This window comes from Coturnix japonica, chromosome Z (genome assembly GCF_054131305.1).
Source record: "Coturnix japonica strain WE chromosome Z, WE-NBRP24, whole genome shotgun sequence".
Lineage (NCBI taxonomy): Eukaryota > Metazoa > Chordata > Aves > Galliformes > Phasianidae > Coturnix > Coturnix japonica.
In genome coordinates this window covers 59,657,232-59,673,361 of record NC_140702.1, presented here as the reverse complement: position 1 = coordinate 59,673,361, position 16,130 = coordinate 59,657,232, and the positions used below count along the sequence as shown (strand labels likewise).

General features: G+C 35.2%; 1 protein-coding gene across 8 annotated transcripts in view; it reads right to left on the bottom strand.

Annotated features, from left to right (window-relative positions):
* The window catches only part of ERBIN (erbb2 interacting protein), a 100,870-nt gene that overhangs the window by 27,072 nt on the left and 57,668 nt on the right, over positions 1-16,130 (bottom strand). For all 8 annotated transcript variants that reach the window (XM_085528321.1, XM_085528322.1, XM_015848554.3 and 5 more), the window contains exons 6-14: positions 12,675-12,753; positions 12,142-12,231; positions 7,964-8,020; positions 3,849-3,912; positions 3,340-3,414; positions 1,987-2,131; positions 1,574-1,646; positions 552-681; positions 106-221 (exon numbers count right to left, since the gene is read on the bottom strand). In XM_085528321.1, coding sequence (XP_085384447.1) covers positions 106-221; positions 552-681; positions 1,574-1,646; positions 1,987-2,131; positions 3,340-3,414; positions 3,849-3,912; positions 7,964-8,020; positions 12,142-12,231; positions 12,675-12,753 — 829 coding nt within the window. The remainder of the gene's footprint in view (positions 1-105; positions 222-551; positions 682-1,573; positions 1,647-1,986; positions 2,132-3,339; positions 3,415-3,848; positions 3,913-7,963; positions 8,021-12,141; positions 12,232-12,674; positions 12,754-16,130) is intronic.

Genomic DNA, 16,130 nt, shown 5'->3' with positions numbered 1-16,130 from the left:
AGCACGTTCAGAAAAATGCCGCTACTTACATCTGGGTGACAGATATCAGTTACACTGAAGTACACTCAATGCTATTGCATTTTACATGATTTTTACTTGAATTACCTATTGTCACTCAGGTTGATGACCTTCAATTTCTGCATGTCACCCATTTCTTCTGGGAGAAACTCAAGCTTATTTGAATGCAAAAACAATACCGTTACGTGCTTCCAATTTCCAATCTGCAAAAAAAAAAAATAAATCCAGAGAATTAATTCACCCTCACAGTTCTAAATATACAATCTTTCATTACTTAAAAACAACCAATCTACAGTGATCTTCCTTGTTATGTATAAATAGGTTTATTCTTGCATATTATCCCTTTAGTGCTAATATAACTGGTACTGATTTCTACTACAAGTTTTAAAAATTTTCAGATTTAATGTATTTGTATATTTGTAAACATAGTAATTAAACATACACAAGAATGATTAATTTGTTGTCCAAATAAAATATGCAGTTTAACAACTGTAAAAATACTTAGTTTTTCAGTTTCATAACTAAATACATACCTCTGGTGGCAGCTGTGTTAAGAAGTTATGGTCTGCAGCAAATGTCCTTATGTTAGATAGCTGCCCAACAGATGAAGGCAATGTTTCAATCTCATTGAAACTGCAGTCCAGTTCTTCTACTGATATTAACCTGAAAAAAATAATTCTCGGTTCTACAGGTTGATTCACCCAACATTAACTGAATGTTTTAAGTTTAAATAACATTTATACCAGTGTCAACTGCAAATGACATTCAAAATGAAACTCTGAAAACCAACTACAATTTCAACCCAAGAAAACTCATTTACTAATTGCCTAAATTCTTAATTTTTAACCTTGTTGTCTGTTATCAGACAAGAGCTTTCAGAGGGGGTCAAGGAGATGAAAACAATCATAGCTTACTGGGAGTTAAGAAACAGTGGATGTTAAGACATGCTGTCAGAGAAGTATTTTGTGAATTCTAGCAAAACTTACAACAATTACAATAGGAGAACATACATTGGAACAACTATCCATCTTCTGTTTGGCACTTACTTCTGAAACACTTATATTTGTCTTCATTTGGGACTTTTAAATTTAACTGCTGAATATCATGGTACACATAAAAAATCCTGCTGATAAACAGGTGAAAGATAATTGCGCGTGCTTAGATTTACAATTTCCCGGAATTTTTTTACACCGGTTCTATCATCAGCAATGTTTAGCATACTCACTGCTATGGTGAAGACAAAACCTCTTTCAGGGAGCTGCATGCCTCTGTAAACATGTTGTTTCCTATCAGATTCTATTTTTTTATAGATTGGTGGCTACGTTAATGAGTGAGAAACATAGGTCCCAATGGATACTATTTAAATATGTAAAGAATATACATGCTGAGAACCAGAAGACAGATATGAAACATCTGCTAACAGTTTCATTAGTATAATAACACGCAGAAGGAAATAAATCAATTAGAGAAATGTAAACCATTCAAGAGAGGAATTATTGTTACAGAAGAGATCACAGAAAAGCAGTGTGGTATTTTATTCAGGTGAAATACATACCCTCCTATGGAGTCTGGCAAATAAATTAACTGGTTTTCATCAATTTTAAGAGTTGTTACCTTCTTCAGGGAGCCTGTAGAAAAAAAAACCGAACAACTAAATAAATAAAAAATTAAAAACAACAATGGAGTTAATAATTCCTGCAGTGCCATGTATTCACTAAAAAAAAAATAAAGTGAGCTTAGAGAATTAATCTGCCAGCTTATAACAAACCAGCCATAGGAAATACTTATTTTTTTTAAGCTTCGTTACTGTTGACAATTACTTATCAATTATGTTTCATTCAGCTTTTATCCAAAACTGGAACTTCAAAATGCTTGAAATGTAGGCCTAAAATACTATTTATATATTATTAAGTGTTCTGTGTCTAAACCATAAATGTATTAGCTCATAAATTAATTGAAAATACAAACCAATAGTCTCTGGCAGTTGCTGAAGTGAATTACTGGATAACAGCAGGTCTTGTAGGCTTTCACAACCTGAAATACCTTCTTCAACAATTTCAATGCTGTTTTTAGAAACATCCAGGTAGGTCAGTTGTTTCAAAGTGCCTAGGAACTAAAAGTAATAGAAAATAATGCTTACTAGGTAGTGCAAGTTCTAAGCAGAAAAGCCAGAGGTTTTGACAGCTAACCATCTCTGAAGTGCAACACCAATTTTAAGCAGAATATCCTAAATTATAATGAAATATCTTCTGCTAATACACATGCTTAACAGGTTACTACACACACAAACACACCACAGTTATTCTGCAGGTTTCTCTGAGTCAGTTCACTTTAAATGCAACTGTCTGATCAGTTATCATGGATACAGACAGAGGCTTGAGAACAAACTTAACACAGACATACACGGTGTAATAAAAGGAGACAATAACACTCATGTAACGTCCCCTAATGCTTAGATCTGCATTTTGTGTGAAGTTGCATTCCACATAACCTCAAAAGCAACAACAGTGAACCAGTAAACTGTACTGATAATAAAAGCTAAAGTAAATTTTTTATTACATTTACATATGAAAATTCACACACACGAGTCTTTACTCGTGTAAAGTGGGAGAGAGTGCAGCTGCTTTCACATATAAGTTTTACTTTATTATGAAGTAAAAAACTTTAACATATACTCTACTCTTCTAACGGAATAATTACTTGAAGCGTAGAAAGACAGTACAGAGGACTACTGATCAGGCAAGAAAGCCTTGTCCAAAGGCTGCTAATGATTTTAAGCCTGAAAACAGACCAGCTGCTTCCCAAATTTCCAACACTAGTTTACTAGAACACAAACACAGATTCACAAGTACTTCAATAATGTGTCACACAGGACCCTACACATATGAGAGATGTCAGAATGTTTTCTCAGGTATTTGTACACACAGCATAGAATCCTCAGCCACTGTTGCTTGCTTTTTAGCCACTGCCATTAAAAAGTCAAAAAGCCACATGACATTAACCCTGTATGTCCTCATTTGCTCTTTAAGGCAAACAGTTCCTCTTTAGAAGGACTAGGCAGCCCTAAATTTGCATCAAGATTTGATCTAGGACTTTAACCTCTCTCTTGATTTGGAACATGATCTTTAGATGACAGAACATTGAATGAAAAAGAAGCCATGTACAAAATCTATCATGATCAGTGATGAATTCTAAGTAGGCTAGAAAAGCCTTGAGCAACATTTATCCTATTGGCTTTAAGTAACATTAAAGTTATACAACAACTTTAATCTATATGCTGTTAAAGCAAATAAAACTGTTTAAAACAGTAAGGGAACTTACTCCTGGGATAAGTGATAGTCTATTACCATCCATCCAAAATTCCTTTAACCCACTCAGTTGCTCAAGCACTTCAGGCTGTAAAGGAAACCATTATTTAAAATCATCATTAAAAAAATTTTGAAAGGCAAAAAAAACTTCAGTGGTTCACATATTGCAAGTAATGTTAGTAATGTCTTATTACAGCTGTTGCATACATTTGTTTCATTTGTTGATTAAAAAAGGTGATTTACTTACTGAAATATTAATACATACCAGATATACAAAACATGATGAGAACTTGATCATTGTACCCACTATGCCACTGTGTTTTATTTTCAAACAAATACTCATATGCAAAAGAAAATGCACAATTTTAAAAACAGACTCCATGAAGAAGCATAAAGTATCAACAACATTTGCTCAGTAGCAGAATCCTTGAGACAATTTTCACATTTTCCTAACGATTACGAATTGATTATTAAATAATGATGTTTACTGAAAAATCAAAGCTCTATTTAGATAAAACTCACCACTTCTGTGAATTCATTACTTCCTAGGTCCAGTCTTTCCAGCTGGGTAAGTCTGGACATGGTTCTGCACAGGAAGGGGATTAACAAGAATCAAAATTAATAGAATACAATCTTCCTGTATTCATCCAAATATGTTATTTGTATCAGTATTAAGTAGCGATGCTGTTCTGTAAATAGATTAGTAACTAAATAAGATAGAATCTGTATACTGTTCAACTAACCATACATTAGTGATCATGGTGCGACTCCCATACAAAGAGAAATTAATCTATGGATTAGTTTACAAAACTTAAAGGCCACTAGAATTATCTTTATGATAAAGATTAACTCAATCAGGTCAGTCTTCAACTACCTCTGCTTTTCACCTGTTGTTAAAATCTTAACAGCTATCCTGCCAAAGAAAGATCACTTCCTAATGATTACCAAAAGCAGATGAGGCCACTGTTGAATCACAGTAACAATGAACACTTTCTCATTTTACACTGAATCAACTCTGCTATCAGCCTGGAATACAGAATGGAATCCTAATTATTCCTCTAGTCCTAAAACTAGAAACTAGATTACTAAACTGGACTACATGACACATCAGTACCTCTTAAACCAATTGATAGCAAAGACTAAATCAATGACTGAGACAGCAAGATTCCTTCTTTTAGCTGTGTTTTGGCAAAATTTTCCTTCCATTTTTGTTTACTTTAGAGACTATCTGCTCAAAATTACTATATTCTATTTCCTTAATAGAAATCAGTTGCACTTCTTCCATTCCACTTTAATACATTAGATTGTTTACTACAGAGCCAGAGCAGTCACAGATACCTTGTATAAAGTTGGCACTATATTAAAAAACTTTCCTGACTCTACACCTTTGCTTGTTTCTTTGCATTTCTGCCAAAAATCTCAGATCCAACAAACATATCCACACAACTGTAAAACACATAAACATGTTTGTAAGATGCCTTCCTTGTTACTTGCCTGATTTATAGTACATTCAGCTATGCTACAGCAGTCTTCCCTTAAAATAGCATCTCCTTGCTTTCCCCTAATGTCTACAGAACAACTACACTTCCAGATAAAATGCACACAAAGCTTCTGATACTCTGAAAATGTTAAAATATTGTGGAGATGTACTTATAATGAAAAAGAGGAATACGGGAATGGAGAACAAAAAATACTTAATCATCAAATTCTCTATGAAAGGGTCTGCATAATGATACTGCAAACTAAAAAATCTGTTTCATACTTCAATATTAGTGGCCTTGCTATCAAACTGGTCCAGTGCTAATGGAATAGACAGTCTGATTCTAATGCTGTGAACTGTTAATGTCACTAACCTACATACTTCAAGCAATACACAATTCAAGATGTGAGACTGAATCATACTCCTCATCCTACTGAAAAACTAGCTTCTAGAAAAGTTACTCATTTCTATCAACAGTTAAACAACAAATAAATGCTTAAAATTTTTCTAACGAAAAAGTTTCATATTTATCTTTTTACATTTGCATTAAGCTGAAAGCTGGAAAAGTGGGTATCAGACAAATGCCTCTGAAATATTTTCCATGCATTATTGCTTTCCTTTAAGTAGAAATGTTTTTACTGAGTTGGTTCACATTGAGACTCTGCCAGTTTTGCAGCTTCTGGGTGTGGATAAACTCCAAGAAAAAAAGATGTATTTTACACAAAGCAAGGTTAATTTAGTGCATTGGCATTAATTACCTATTCTGATTAACAGACTTCTAAGTGCTTTATGATTTAATGTCAATTATGTGCATTTGTAACTCTGCGAGAGGGCTAGCTGATTTGGCAGATATTTATCTAAATATATCCCTCCTTATAAATCCAAAAGAAACTGTGAGTACAAACACACTGAAAAGGAGAGAGGACAGGAAAACAAGAAAAAAATATTTGTTCTCCATAGCAAAAATATTGGTATATATTGCTACATCTTATTAGTTATAAAAAAGTTTTTATATACCATTTAAAGCATGTTCCTTTCAGAACACGCAGTTTTTCAAACTTAGCTACGTTATATTTTTCTGTCAGTTCCTATTTGACATAATAGCTCAAGCAGGCCACAGATGACTTCGCTGATTAAAACAACTGAGTCTCAGTGTAAATCACACAAATAACATATTATTCTTGTGCCTTACTGTAGCAAAATACATAATTTTATGTGTACAGTAGTCTCCAAAGCTTTAATCTTTCTTAATTGAACCAAAAAAGTAGAAGAAGAGAATAATAAAGGCAGCAGCTCAGCAGGTATTGTTGCTCATTAAGGAGGTGCTGCAGAGGACATCCTCATGAGAGTTACTGTTCAGTTTTCCAGCAAGAATGGAACCCTAAACACAATGAAGTCAAGATAAAGAACTCCCAGGAGGTTTAAGAGAAGTTGCGTAAATCAGAGTGATTTCTGTAAACTATTATTTTAAAAAATACGGCACATAATTCATGTTACTAGTGTTAATTGTGGCAATTAAAGTCAGTAATTTTATAAACAAAACTTGTATTAGCTATATGTTTTAATTATACTTTCTCCATTAAGAGTAATTTCATCTACGAAGTTACTATCCCAAATTACATGTTATTATTTCTTTCTATCAAAAATTAGTGTCATCAGAAAGAGGGAAGGGAAGCACTTCTGTCACATAAATGGGTAGAATGCCTGAAAAAATTACATTCATATGTTCTGATACATCCCAAATTTATATTTCAGCATTTTTAAATCAGCAGACATAGTATGGTATCTAAATAGACAAAAAGGGAATTTGAATGGAACATAGGTTAGTCATTAGGAAAACTGGCTGTTGTACTTGAAGGGCTGGGAAGTCACATCTCACCCTACTCATGTAAGAGTCTGCAACATGCACGCTGAATAGAGACTATACAACAGTTAGCATCTTCTCTGCTAAAGCATCTGAAATAGTTGCACTGTATGAAACTGGTACCTTTCTTCACCAGTTTTTCTGTTGCCAAATGAGGACCATTCACTGCTCACGTGTTGCTCAGGACTCTACAGCTGCTTATTCACTGCCCTCATTCTGTATCTGCTTCTCAATTCACCTTCTACACCTCTGCTAACCTAGATGCAGGAATACTGCTAAGCTGAGCAGGGCTGAAATGAGATTTGCAAGGAGCAAGATGCTAGATTTTAAGAGGCATGTTTGATTTGGTTTAATGTTAAAATAAATGCTACGGCAGTTTCCAGAATTATTTTTCAGCTGCAGGAAATATGGCTAATGAATATGCTTCTGTTACATTAAAGCAACTCAGTGCACTGAATACTCTGCATTAAGTATTCTGTGCCTCTCCAATGAAGTATATTAAATGCAAAAAATTGTTCCTATTATGTGAATTATACTTCTTCAGTCGTTCTGAGTGAGCATCTCAAACTCCACATCTGATTTAGAGACAATGATCTTAATTACCAACCCTAAGTTTCAGGAACTCAGCTGTAAGAGATGTATTCAGATAGACACAGAATAATTGAATCATTGAGGTTGGAAAGACCACTAAGATCATCTAGTCCAATCACCGCTGCATCACTAAATCATGTCACTCAACGTGACATCTCCCCCTTTCTTTGAAAACCTTGGTTTCCAACACTTCCCTGGGCCAGCCTGTTCCAATACAACACCACTCCTCCCAAGAAGAAATTTCCCCTAACATTCACTGTGAGCCTCCCCTGCAGAACTAAAAGCCCTCTTTGGGAAGAGAGGATGCTGTTAAAATGCTGTGTGCAAAAAAAGAAGAACCAAAAACCAAACATCAAGAGATACCTCAGACTCATCCTGAAAAGACCACATTCTAACTTAACAGGCCTAGAGTGGGATCAGAAATCTACAGAGCTAGACGTGGACAGAAACTTTTAAAAACAGGATAGAAGGGGGGGAAAAAGGGGAAGAAAATCAGGAGAACTTCTGTATATGAACACCAAACAGTCTGCTGGGATAAGTGGCTTCAGCAGTTATAAAGGGAAAGTTTCTTGTAAGAAGTTACTCTAGTTACTTAGCTACAAATTTTAAGTTGCAATCTACTTTTTTATACGTATTAATTTATTAGCATATCTACAGTAGAAACCCTGCAAAGCATTTCATATAAATTCCACACATACTTACTTTGGCAATATTTTTAACTGGTTTTCTCTAAGTTCCAATATCTGGAGTTTAGTTAATCTGTAACAAAGAAAGAAAAAAAAAAAAAAAAAAACAGTAACAAATTACCACACACTACTTCATATTACCATTAAAACAATCTCAGAACTTGTTTATATTGTTAAGCTTACACTTTAAAAAGATCAACAAGTTTTAAATATTTTCCTGTAAGAATTAAAATGTTCTACACAATAATCTGCATCTTATTTTAAATTCATTTACTCACTAAGGTTTGGCTTTTGTACAGTGGCAAACAAACTGGACCTTGCCCACTTTCCTGCGCCTCCGTCCTTTTCCTTCAGCCTATGTTTATTTAAGCATTTCATTGGATTCTTTAGTACATGCTGTTCTCACATAAAGTAGTCACGAAATAAAAGGAGAAAGGCAACATCATGCTGCAAAAGAACTGATTCCCATCACTAAACTCTGTCCCTTGCTGCCACGTCTCATAAATACCTCCAGGTATGGGGACTCTACCGCTTCCCTGGGCAGCCTTTTCCAATATTTGACGGCCCTCTCCATGAATAAATTTTTCCCAACATCAAATCTGAACTTCTCTAGCACGGCTTAGGTCTATTCCCTCATGCCCTACCAACTGTCACCTGAGAAAATTTTGGGAAGGCTTCCATAATCAAACACTACATTAGGCCCCCATTGGTGCTTTCCTTTGATGACAGGAAAAATAGCTAGATGTCAGTTTTTCCTCACAACACACGTATGTAGTCACATCTCTTAGTTGAAAGCAGAAGCATGCATATGCTAAGCTATAAATAGGTACACTCACATGTCACTGACTCTTGCCAGAACTCGCTGTACAACACTTTTAATAACCTCATTGTGTGAACTTATAAGACTGACTTTAGTGACAGAAAGGTTCACAACTTTGTGACCGTATTTCATGTCCCACTCTCTCTTGAGCTAACCTTAGGAGTCTAGAGATACAAATACACTGTTATACAGCAAAGGCTACTGGCTAAATATTTTCAGTCTCTCCAGGTTGGGAAATGCAGGCTGTGTCTAAAATAGCACTTTTCTTGCAGCACTTAACCAGAAATACTGCCCTAAAGTAGGTGCCATTTCTTCCATTACTACAGGTGGTTAATGCAAGTTTTAATGTAATAATATACATCAAATACTTAGCCTCGCTGCCCTTTAATTTGCTGGTGTACAGACCTACGCTAATTCCTGCTTTGAGACTGAAAAAACTGATCTTTAGTTTGGAAAATAAGTCATAGTGACAGAATACATAAGTTCTGTTCCATCCGTTCTCAGAAATTCATCATACTTAGAAGAAATTATTATAAGCTGTAAAAATACATACTCACAATTTCTTATATAATACCTAAACACAAAGCCATAGGGGAGTATTATTCAAGTGTACCTTGTGTAATGGACTTACTATTACTGCACATTTTTTATGTAACCATATTAAGCTACATTATAAAAGGGGGATAACTTTTATTTAAAAGAAAACTTCTGCATAATACCTTGCTCAGGTTAATATATCCTTCATAATTTGATTTATGTAACTTCAAAATTTTTTTAATGGGCAAGTATACAGCAGCACATTTAATAATTCACTACACAACAGCAGTTATTCCTTGGACAGCTACTAATATTTCACAGAGAGAGGATCCTGATTTTCACCTCTCTAGAAGCTTTACTAATGCTGACATACTCTTTTAAAATCATAACTAGTAATGAAACAGGACTGAAATGCATGCATCCTATAGTGGGTTATGTTTGGCATAAGTTTCCAAACTTATTTAGGAGTAACTAAATTAAGTTCTCAGTTCAATCTCCCTTGTCTATTTAATCTAAAAAGATACCCCAAATTAAACACTACTTAAAATACCTGGTGCTGCAAATTGTTGAGAAACAAGATCAAAAGTAAAATCATAACAAAATCATAAAATAAGTTCTCTGGAAGCAAAACTCAATACAGACAACTTTCCTAGTGTTTTTCTAAGACGATGCTGAAGGTGTACCTCCTTGCTTGTTTTAAATGTCCAACAATGAAGTTTCCCTTTTAAAGCTGTTTAAATATTCATGTGCAGTGAGCTTCAGGTTTAAAATACTCTGCGTATAGTTTTGCATATCTGAATCGAAGTATGTATGGTACATTTAGATATGTAATATATAGTTTTCTTTGGTACACATATGCAGTTTTCAGAGTTCTGAGCATTGGCATGAAGGCCAACTCTGGGACCCAAGCTGCTATTAATACATTCAAAACAGAATCTGGAAGTGGAAAAAACCACTACCGTCTCAGAATTACAAATGAAATGCCCCATCTAATCTGCTAATTTTTAAGAAGCCTAAGAGGTTTGATAAGTATCACTAAAGAACAGCAAGTTCACTCATAAGGAAGAGGGAAAGAAAATGGATATCCTTGACCTCAGAACTATGCAAAGCCTGAACACTAGCCTTGAAGGAGAATAAAACTGAGGTAAATACTACAAAAGCTGCATAAATATTCCAGAAGTAAATTGCATTTCATTGTTTTCTTTCCTAAGCGTCAGGATAAAGATTACTAATTTGTATTCAAAGACATACGCTGTTCAATACTTTCCAATAGAAAAGGACAGGCAAAAATGATTATTCTAAAAAGACTGTCACAGTACAACAAAAGTACATTAGGGAAAAAACTGAACAACATTAAGGGAAAAAAAAAAAAAAAAAAAAAAAGGTGGACTAGATGCCATGACACCAAATGTTATAGTTATTATTTCCTTGTAGAGTAATCACTCATTTTTAACTGAGCTGTCCAGTGGATAAGTTGATCATGTGTTGGGAAGCAACACTCAAGCAGCTGCAGAAGGCACTAGAGGAACACTAGAGTGTAATCACTGACATTTCCAAGAGAAACAAGAAGATAATCATGACATTGTACAAGCCATTAAGAGATCTCAATTTGAATTCTAAATATAGTTACATATGTTGTAATCCTCCATCATTACACAAACAAATAAAAAAATTAAAACTGAAACTTGTTCCAAGATCTACTAACATAATAAGGCACAAAGAAAAGCCTGTCATACCAGAAAGAAAAAGAATTTCGACCATTTGTCCACAAATGATAAAGCATATGATTTGTCTACAGGACATAGGATGGAGGACAAATCAGAATGACTTGTCTTAGTTTGACTCCAATTTTTATACAACACAGCTCAGCTTCAGAGTACCTTAAGAAAGAAGATATGGTAGAGGAAGAGAAGAATGTAACTGATGCAGTAACAACAGAAAAACCAACCCACGAACACAAAGCTTTTAAAAGGAAAGAAAAGCCATCACAACACAAAACAGAAATCCTGACTGAAAGAATACTTCTGTTGTATTAAATCAGCAGTATAGAAATGCCCTTCCTCCTAGCTCAGGTAGTTCTAAGCAGCAGTCAAATACATACTTAATTTGTCCCAGTGTTAAGATTTTCAGCAATAGCTTACTTGTATTTGAAGTACTCAAAAAAAAATTATATCCACTACACAATGAACGAACAGTTAGAAGAGCTATTTTAAGGAAAATCTGAGATTTGTTTATTATTAGCTCCCATTTATTCTTGAGTTCTAGCTCTTTCAAATATCACCACAAACATCTTATCACATTATCTTCCAATTTATTTCTCCTTTAAACTGCTTTCTTAAAGAACTGTGTATTTTCTGTGCAATACCATTAGTAAGGATGCAAACTTATTTAAACTTAAAAATGTGCTGAATCTACTTAAAAACAGATGAGAGAAGCATTCATTTCAGTTTCATTCTCTTGGCTACAAGCCAGGATGTTTTAAGTCACTACTTCTATTTTGAAGCAGGGATCTATTCTTAATAGCTATTAAGAAGCTGTAAGCACAGTATCGGAGAAATGGCTTTCAAGCTGCCTACAGTAAATGATTCATTCTAAACCAGTTAGTAGTAATTAATGACTTCGCAGTTAGCCTAACCATTAAAGAAGTTACAGTATACTGTATGCTTCACAGAAGAGGACAGCAATGAAGAAAAATGATAATGAATGATGTTTTTTTAAAGTAACATAAGATAAATTTGGTTATATACACTTCCTCTCCTCCTCCGTTCTGCACTCTGCTCAAGAAGCAGCATAAATGTGAAATTAAACACAGAGAGTATGTTTCAAATGCAACTCACCTGCCAAAGTTGGCTGGCAAAAACTCAAGAAATGCATCATTCAGGTACAGCTGTGTTAGGTTTAGCAGCTGGGAAAATCCATCTGGAAGTCTGTGAATATAAAAAAAGTAGCACAGTGCCTTCAATTATATTCAAGGCATTAAGGCATTTGACTCAACACTGTTTTAAAGAACAGTATAGTACTGAAGTCTTACATACATATAAGATCATAAGGTATGGTGATTACCTGAAACTAGTTTGAAAATTATTTTTAAGTATTGAGGGCAGTATCTACAGGCAATGAAAACTACAAACAACAAATGCAGTCTTTGCTATGCACTTACCATCTCCTGACACCTAGTACAGAATAGGTATTTTTAGAGGCATAGCTAACTTGCATCTAAGCACAATGAGGTTAATAAAAATAAGTCTTGGGTACCTCAGTTCCTTGCCTCCGGTTTGAAGAGTTGGCTCCCAAAAAGATGACTGGAGCACGTGTGAGATTCATCAGTGTTTATGCAAAACAACAAGTACCACAAAAATCACAAACTTACTTGGAAATTGGATTCACGCTGGCCTCAACAACTGTCAAGACTTTGCAGTTTTTTATATTTTCTGGAAACTCCTGTATGCCTGCAAAATACATGGAAAAGAAGGGGAAAAGTGTTCAACTGCTATGGTCCAAAACAGGCATAAAAAATGGTGCACATAAAACTGCTAGTAATAAAAACTAACCCACTTAGTAGCCGGTGGACAAATTTAATGTTTCACTTTAAGTAAGTTTTCATGAAAGAAACTCTTACATAAAATCAAATTCATTGCTATTCTATTTCTCAAGTACTTCATTACATAGCAGTGAGCTCACAAAACATCATTTCAGAGACAGTGTAACAATTCCTACTGGTATTACCAAATCTTACAGAACTTGCACTCTGTAACATAGCTGAGAACCCTCCCTTCCAAGTGTACTTTCTGAAATCTGAAAGTACATTTACAGCGTTCACGGTTCTGAAGAGATCCAAAATCTACCACATACACTGCTGCTAGCTTCAAATTATTTCCATGCAAGGAAAAAAAAATGCTGCAGATAACACTTGCATAAAGACTAAGACAATAAGGAATCTCCTCTTTTTTCTAAGACAGCCTATGGAAATGCTAGCAAATGAATTTGCATCCGCATTTGTATTTGTCAGAAGCTGACAATACAGGCCTTGAAAGCAGAAGATGGGCATACTCCATGTCAGTAAGATGTCAGCTCTGAGCCATTCTGTTCCCCAGACTTTTACCTCAATTGTCATTACACCATAGAAAAAGTAAAACCAGGTATCACATCAACATTTACTTTTGCAGTGTGCCACTGCATTGTTCTTATATGTCAGGACAGGTGTTCAGAGTTTGAGTCTGTGTTTATGCAGTTAACAAGATAAACATAGCATATTATAACTTAAGAGATAACATCATCATCCCACAAGACAAGCGGTCAAAAATATTATATTTTCACAGTAAATCCACTGATGACGTTTGAGGGGGTGGGGAGGGAAGTCACTATAACTAATTAAAATTAAGTAGAAACTCTAACGTTGTCAAAGCAGATTTTTAGGTCTTTCTTGACAGGAAGCCATTAGTCAGACCAGATGACTAAAAAACTACTTTTGACTCATACCAGATGTAGTAAGAATTTGAGTGGACCTGTAAAAAGGGTCAACAGAGGAGAAGACCGGGACTATTGATTCACTTTATCCCCTATAGCCCCAAATAAAAACTCCATACTTATAATATAAATAAGCTTCATTTCTCAAATAACAGCAATACTTTCACGACCAAAGGTAGCTTTAAAGAAAGATGAGAAAAGTAACACGGAAAGATAAGAAATGTTAACCTATGGTTGCCACATCATCTTTATATTAAGGGAAACATTCCCAATGAATTTAAGACATATGATATTAATTTCTGTTGTAGCAAGAAGCCTCTTTTACCAAGCAAGTATATCCAAACACAAACAGAAAGCATCTAACCTGACACATACAATCCTCTACCACACCAGATACACAAAAATCTAGCACATGTGAAACTTGTGTAGATGAAGTCAGAGGATTATTTTTTTTTCTTTCCTTTTTTATCCACTTAAAATGAATCATGTCTACAATAATCACGGCAAACCACTGCTAAGTTCCTCCTTGGAGTCAGTGTAATGTTTCTGTCTAACTCTATGCCATTGGATCTATTGTTAGAACTGCAGAGATTCTCTAAGCTGAGTTATACTGAAAGACAGGCACGCTACTGGCCCTGTCTTGCTCCTCAGATCAAAGACTGCTCTCCTCCAAGATGTTAAAATTCATTTATTACCAGTGTTGCCATTGTCTGTATCAAGAACTGTTTGAAGTACAGGATACTCAGATTTGCAATAACTACCTAGAAAACAAAACACAGCACAGCTTCTAGAGGGGAGAGTGCACACAAAAGGACAGCCAAACATAATATTAGTTATCCAAATCCAGACACGCTAAATCAAAAATTAGAGTACTCTACCATAGTCTCTTGTTCAATTATGCCTTGGGCAAAAATCAGCAACAGTTTTAACAACAAATTAACAACGAAATCCAACAGATACAAGAAAACTAACAATGATGCAGCAAGCGAGTTCAAATTTTCTTGTTCTCAGAGCCAGGACTGGTACGGGATACCCTGTTTTTACAAACTCACTCAACACTTCCGTCAGATAAATGGTGGCAGCTATTGTTACACGAGCAGTAAAGTGGGAAAGTAGTATTAAATACTCATGTTTTCAGTACAGGTTCAGAAGATGACAAATCTCAGAGGCTGTTCCTCTCTGTCAGGTGACAGGAAATCAGCAGCTAGCACTTGCTAACAACAACCTTCAGACAGCCTCTTCTCTTCATTTATCCTTCCTGCACACTCAAAACATGCAGTTAATGTTGGATTAACATTCTTCCACCAAGAGCGTCACTAAGATGCAGGAGAAGGACACTCGGGGATGACAAGATCCAAGTGCTGTAAGAAGTATTTTTAAAGAGGATCTGTTCTTTCTCTGCTTGCTACCTATTCTTAGTGACCTGAATTGTTTTCTGTTAAGACAGCTCAGCAAATCTCAAGGTTCTACATGAATATGTATTTTCACACTTAATTTGTAACATTATACTAATTAATTTATTACCCCACCCTCGCCCTCCACAAGGATCCGATGCAATGGACACCATGAAGTGAGACCAATGTTCTGTTCTAAATCTCATTTTCCTTCAGGATCTTTTATGGCTTCCTTAAACATATACTTCCTTAAGTACACACTTAAGTATTAGAGAAGAGGAAGATAAAACAGATTACTGATTTGGGGGTTATCTAGACTATTACAGCTTTATTCCATCCTCTTTGAGAACCATGTAGCTAGGTTTCTTAGCCTGCTGTTTCCTATTTTACATGATAACAATCATGTCCGTCCCATTTCTGTGCTGTAGTTGATTTACAGATAACGCTTACTGTTTTTACAAAAATCACAAACCATCACTTTTGTGGACTATGACCGTTTGCAGAGCACAACAGGAGAAAATATGATCTGCTGGTCATTTTTAATGCTAACTGCTGGTTATATGAACTGAATTGAGAGCAAAGTTATTTCTGCAGTGCTGTTTACCACAGAAATAACATTTATATAACAGCACTTACATTTACTTGTCTGTCCCTTCCAACCTGGTTTCCCAGATTTCAGGCATTTTCAAATGCATTGGCCAGTGTCTACTACAAATGCCAAGTTAAAAAAAACAACCAAAAACCAAACATAGGGGGAAAAAAAAAAAAAAAAGAAGAAAAAGAAAAAGTGGGGATGAGGGTCTGGGAGATTGTCAAAGAGAATTTGGCAGCTAGGTAAGGAATGGAATCTAAATTATTGTCTGGACCGCGCCAAAAACAGAAAGCATTCATCATTCAGAACTCTATCTGGCTACAGCTTGCCAGCATAACCTACAGAGTGGTGGTTAATCAGGACCCCCAGACCA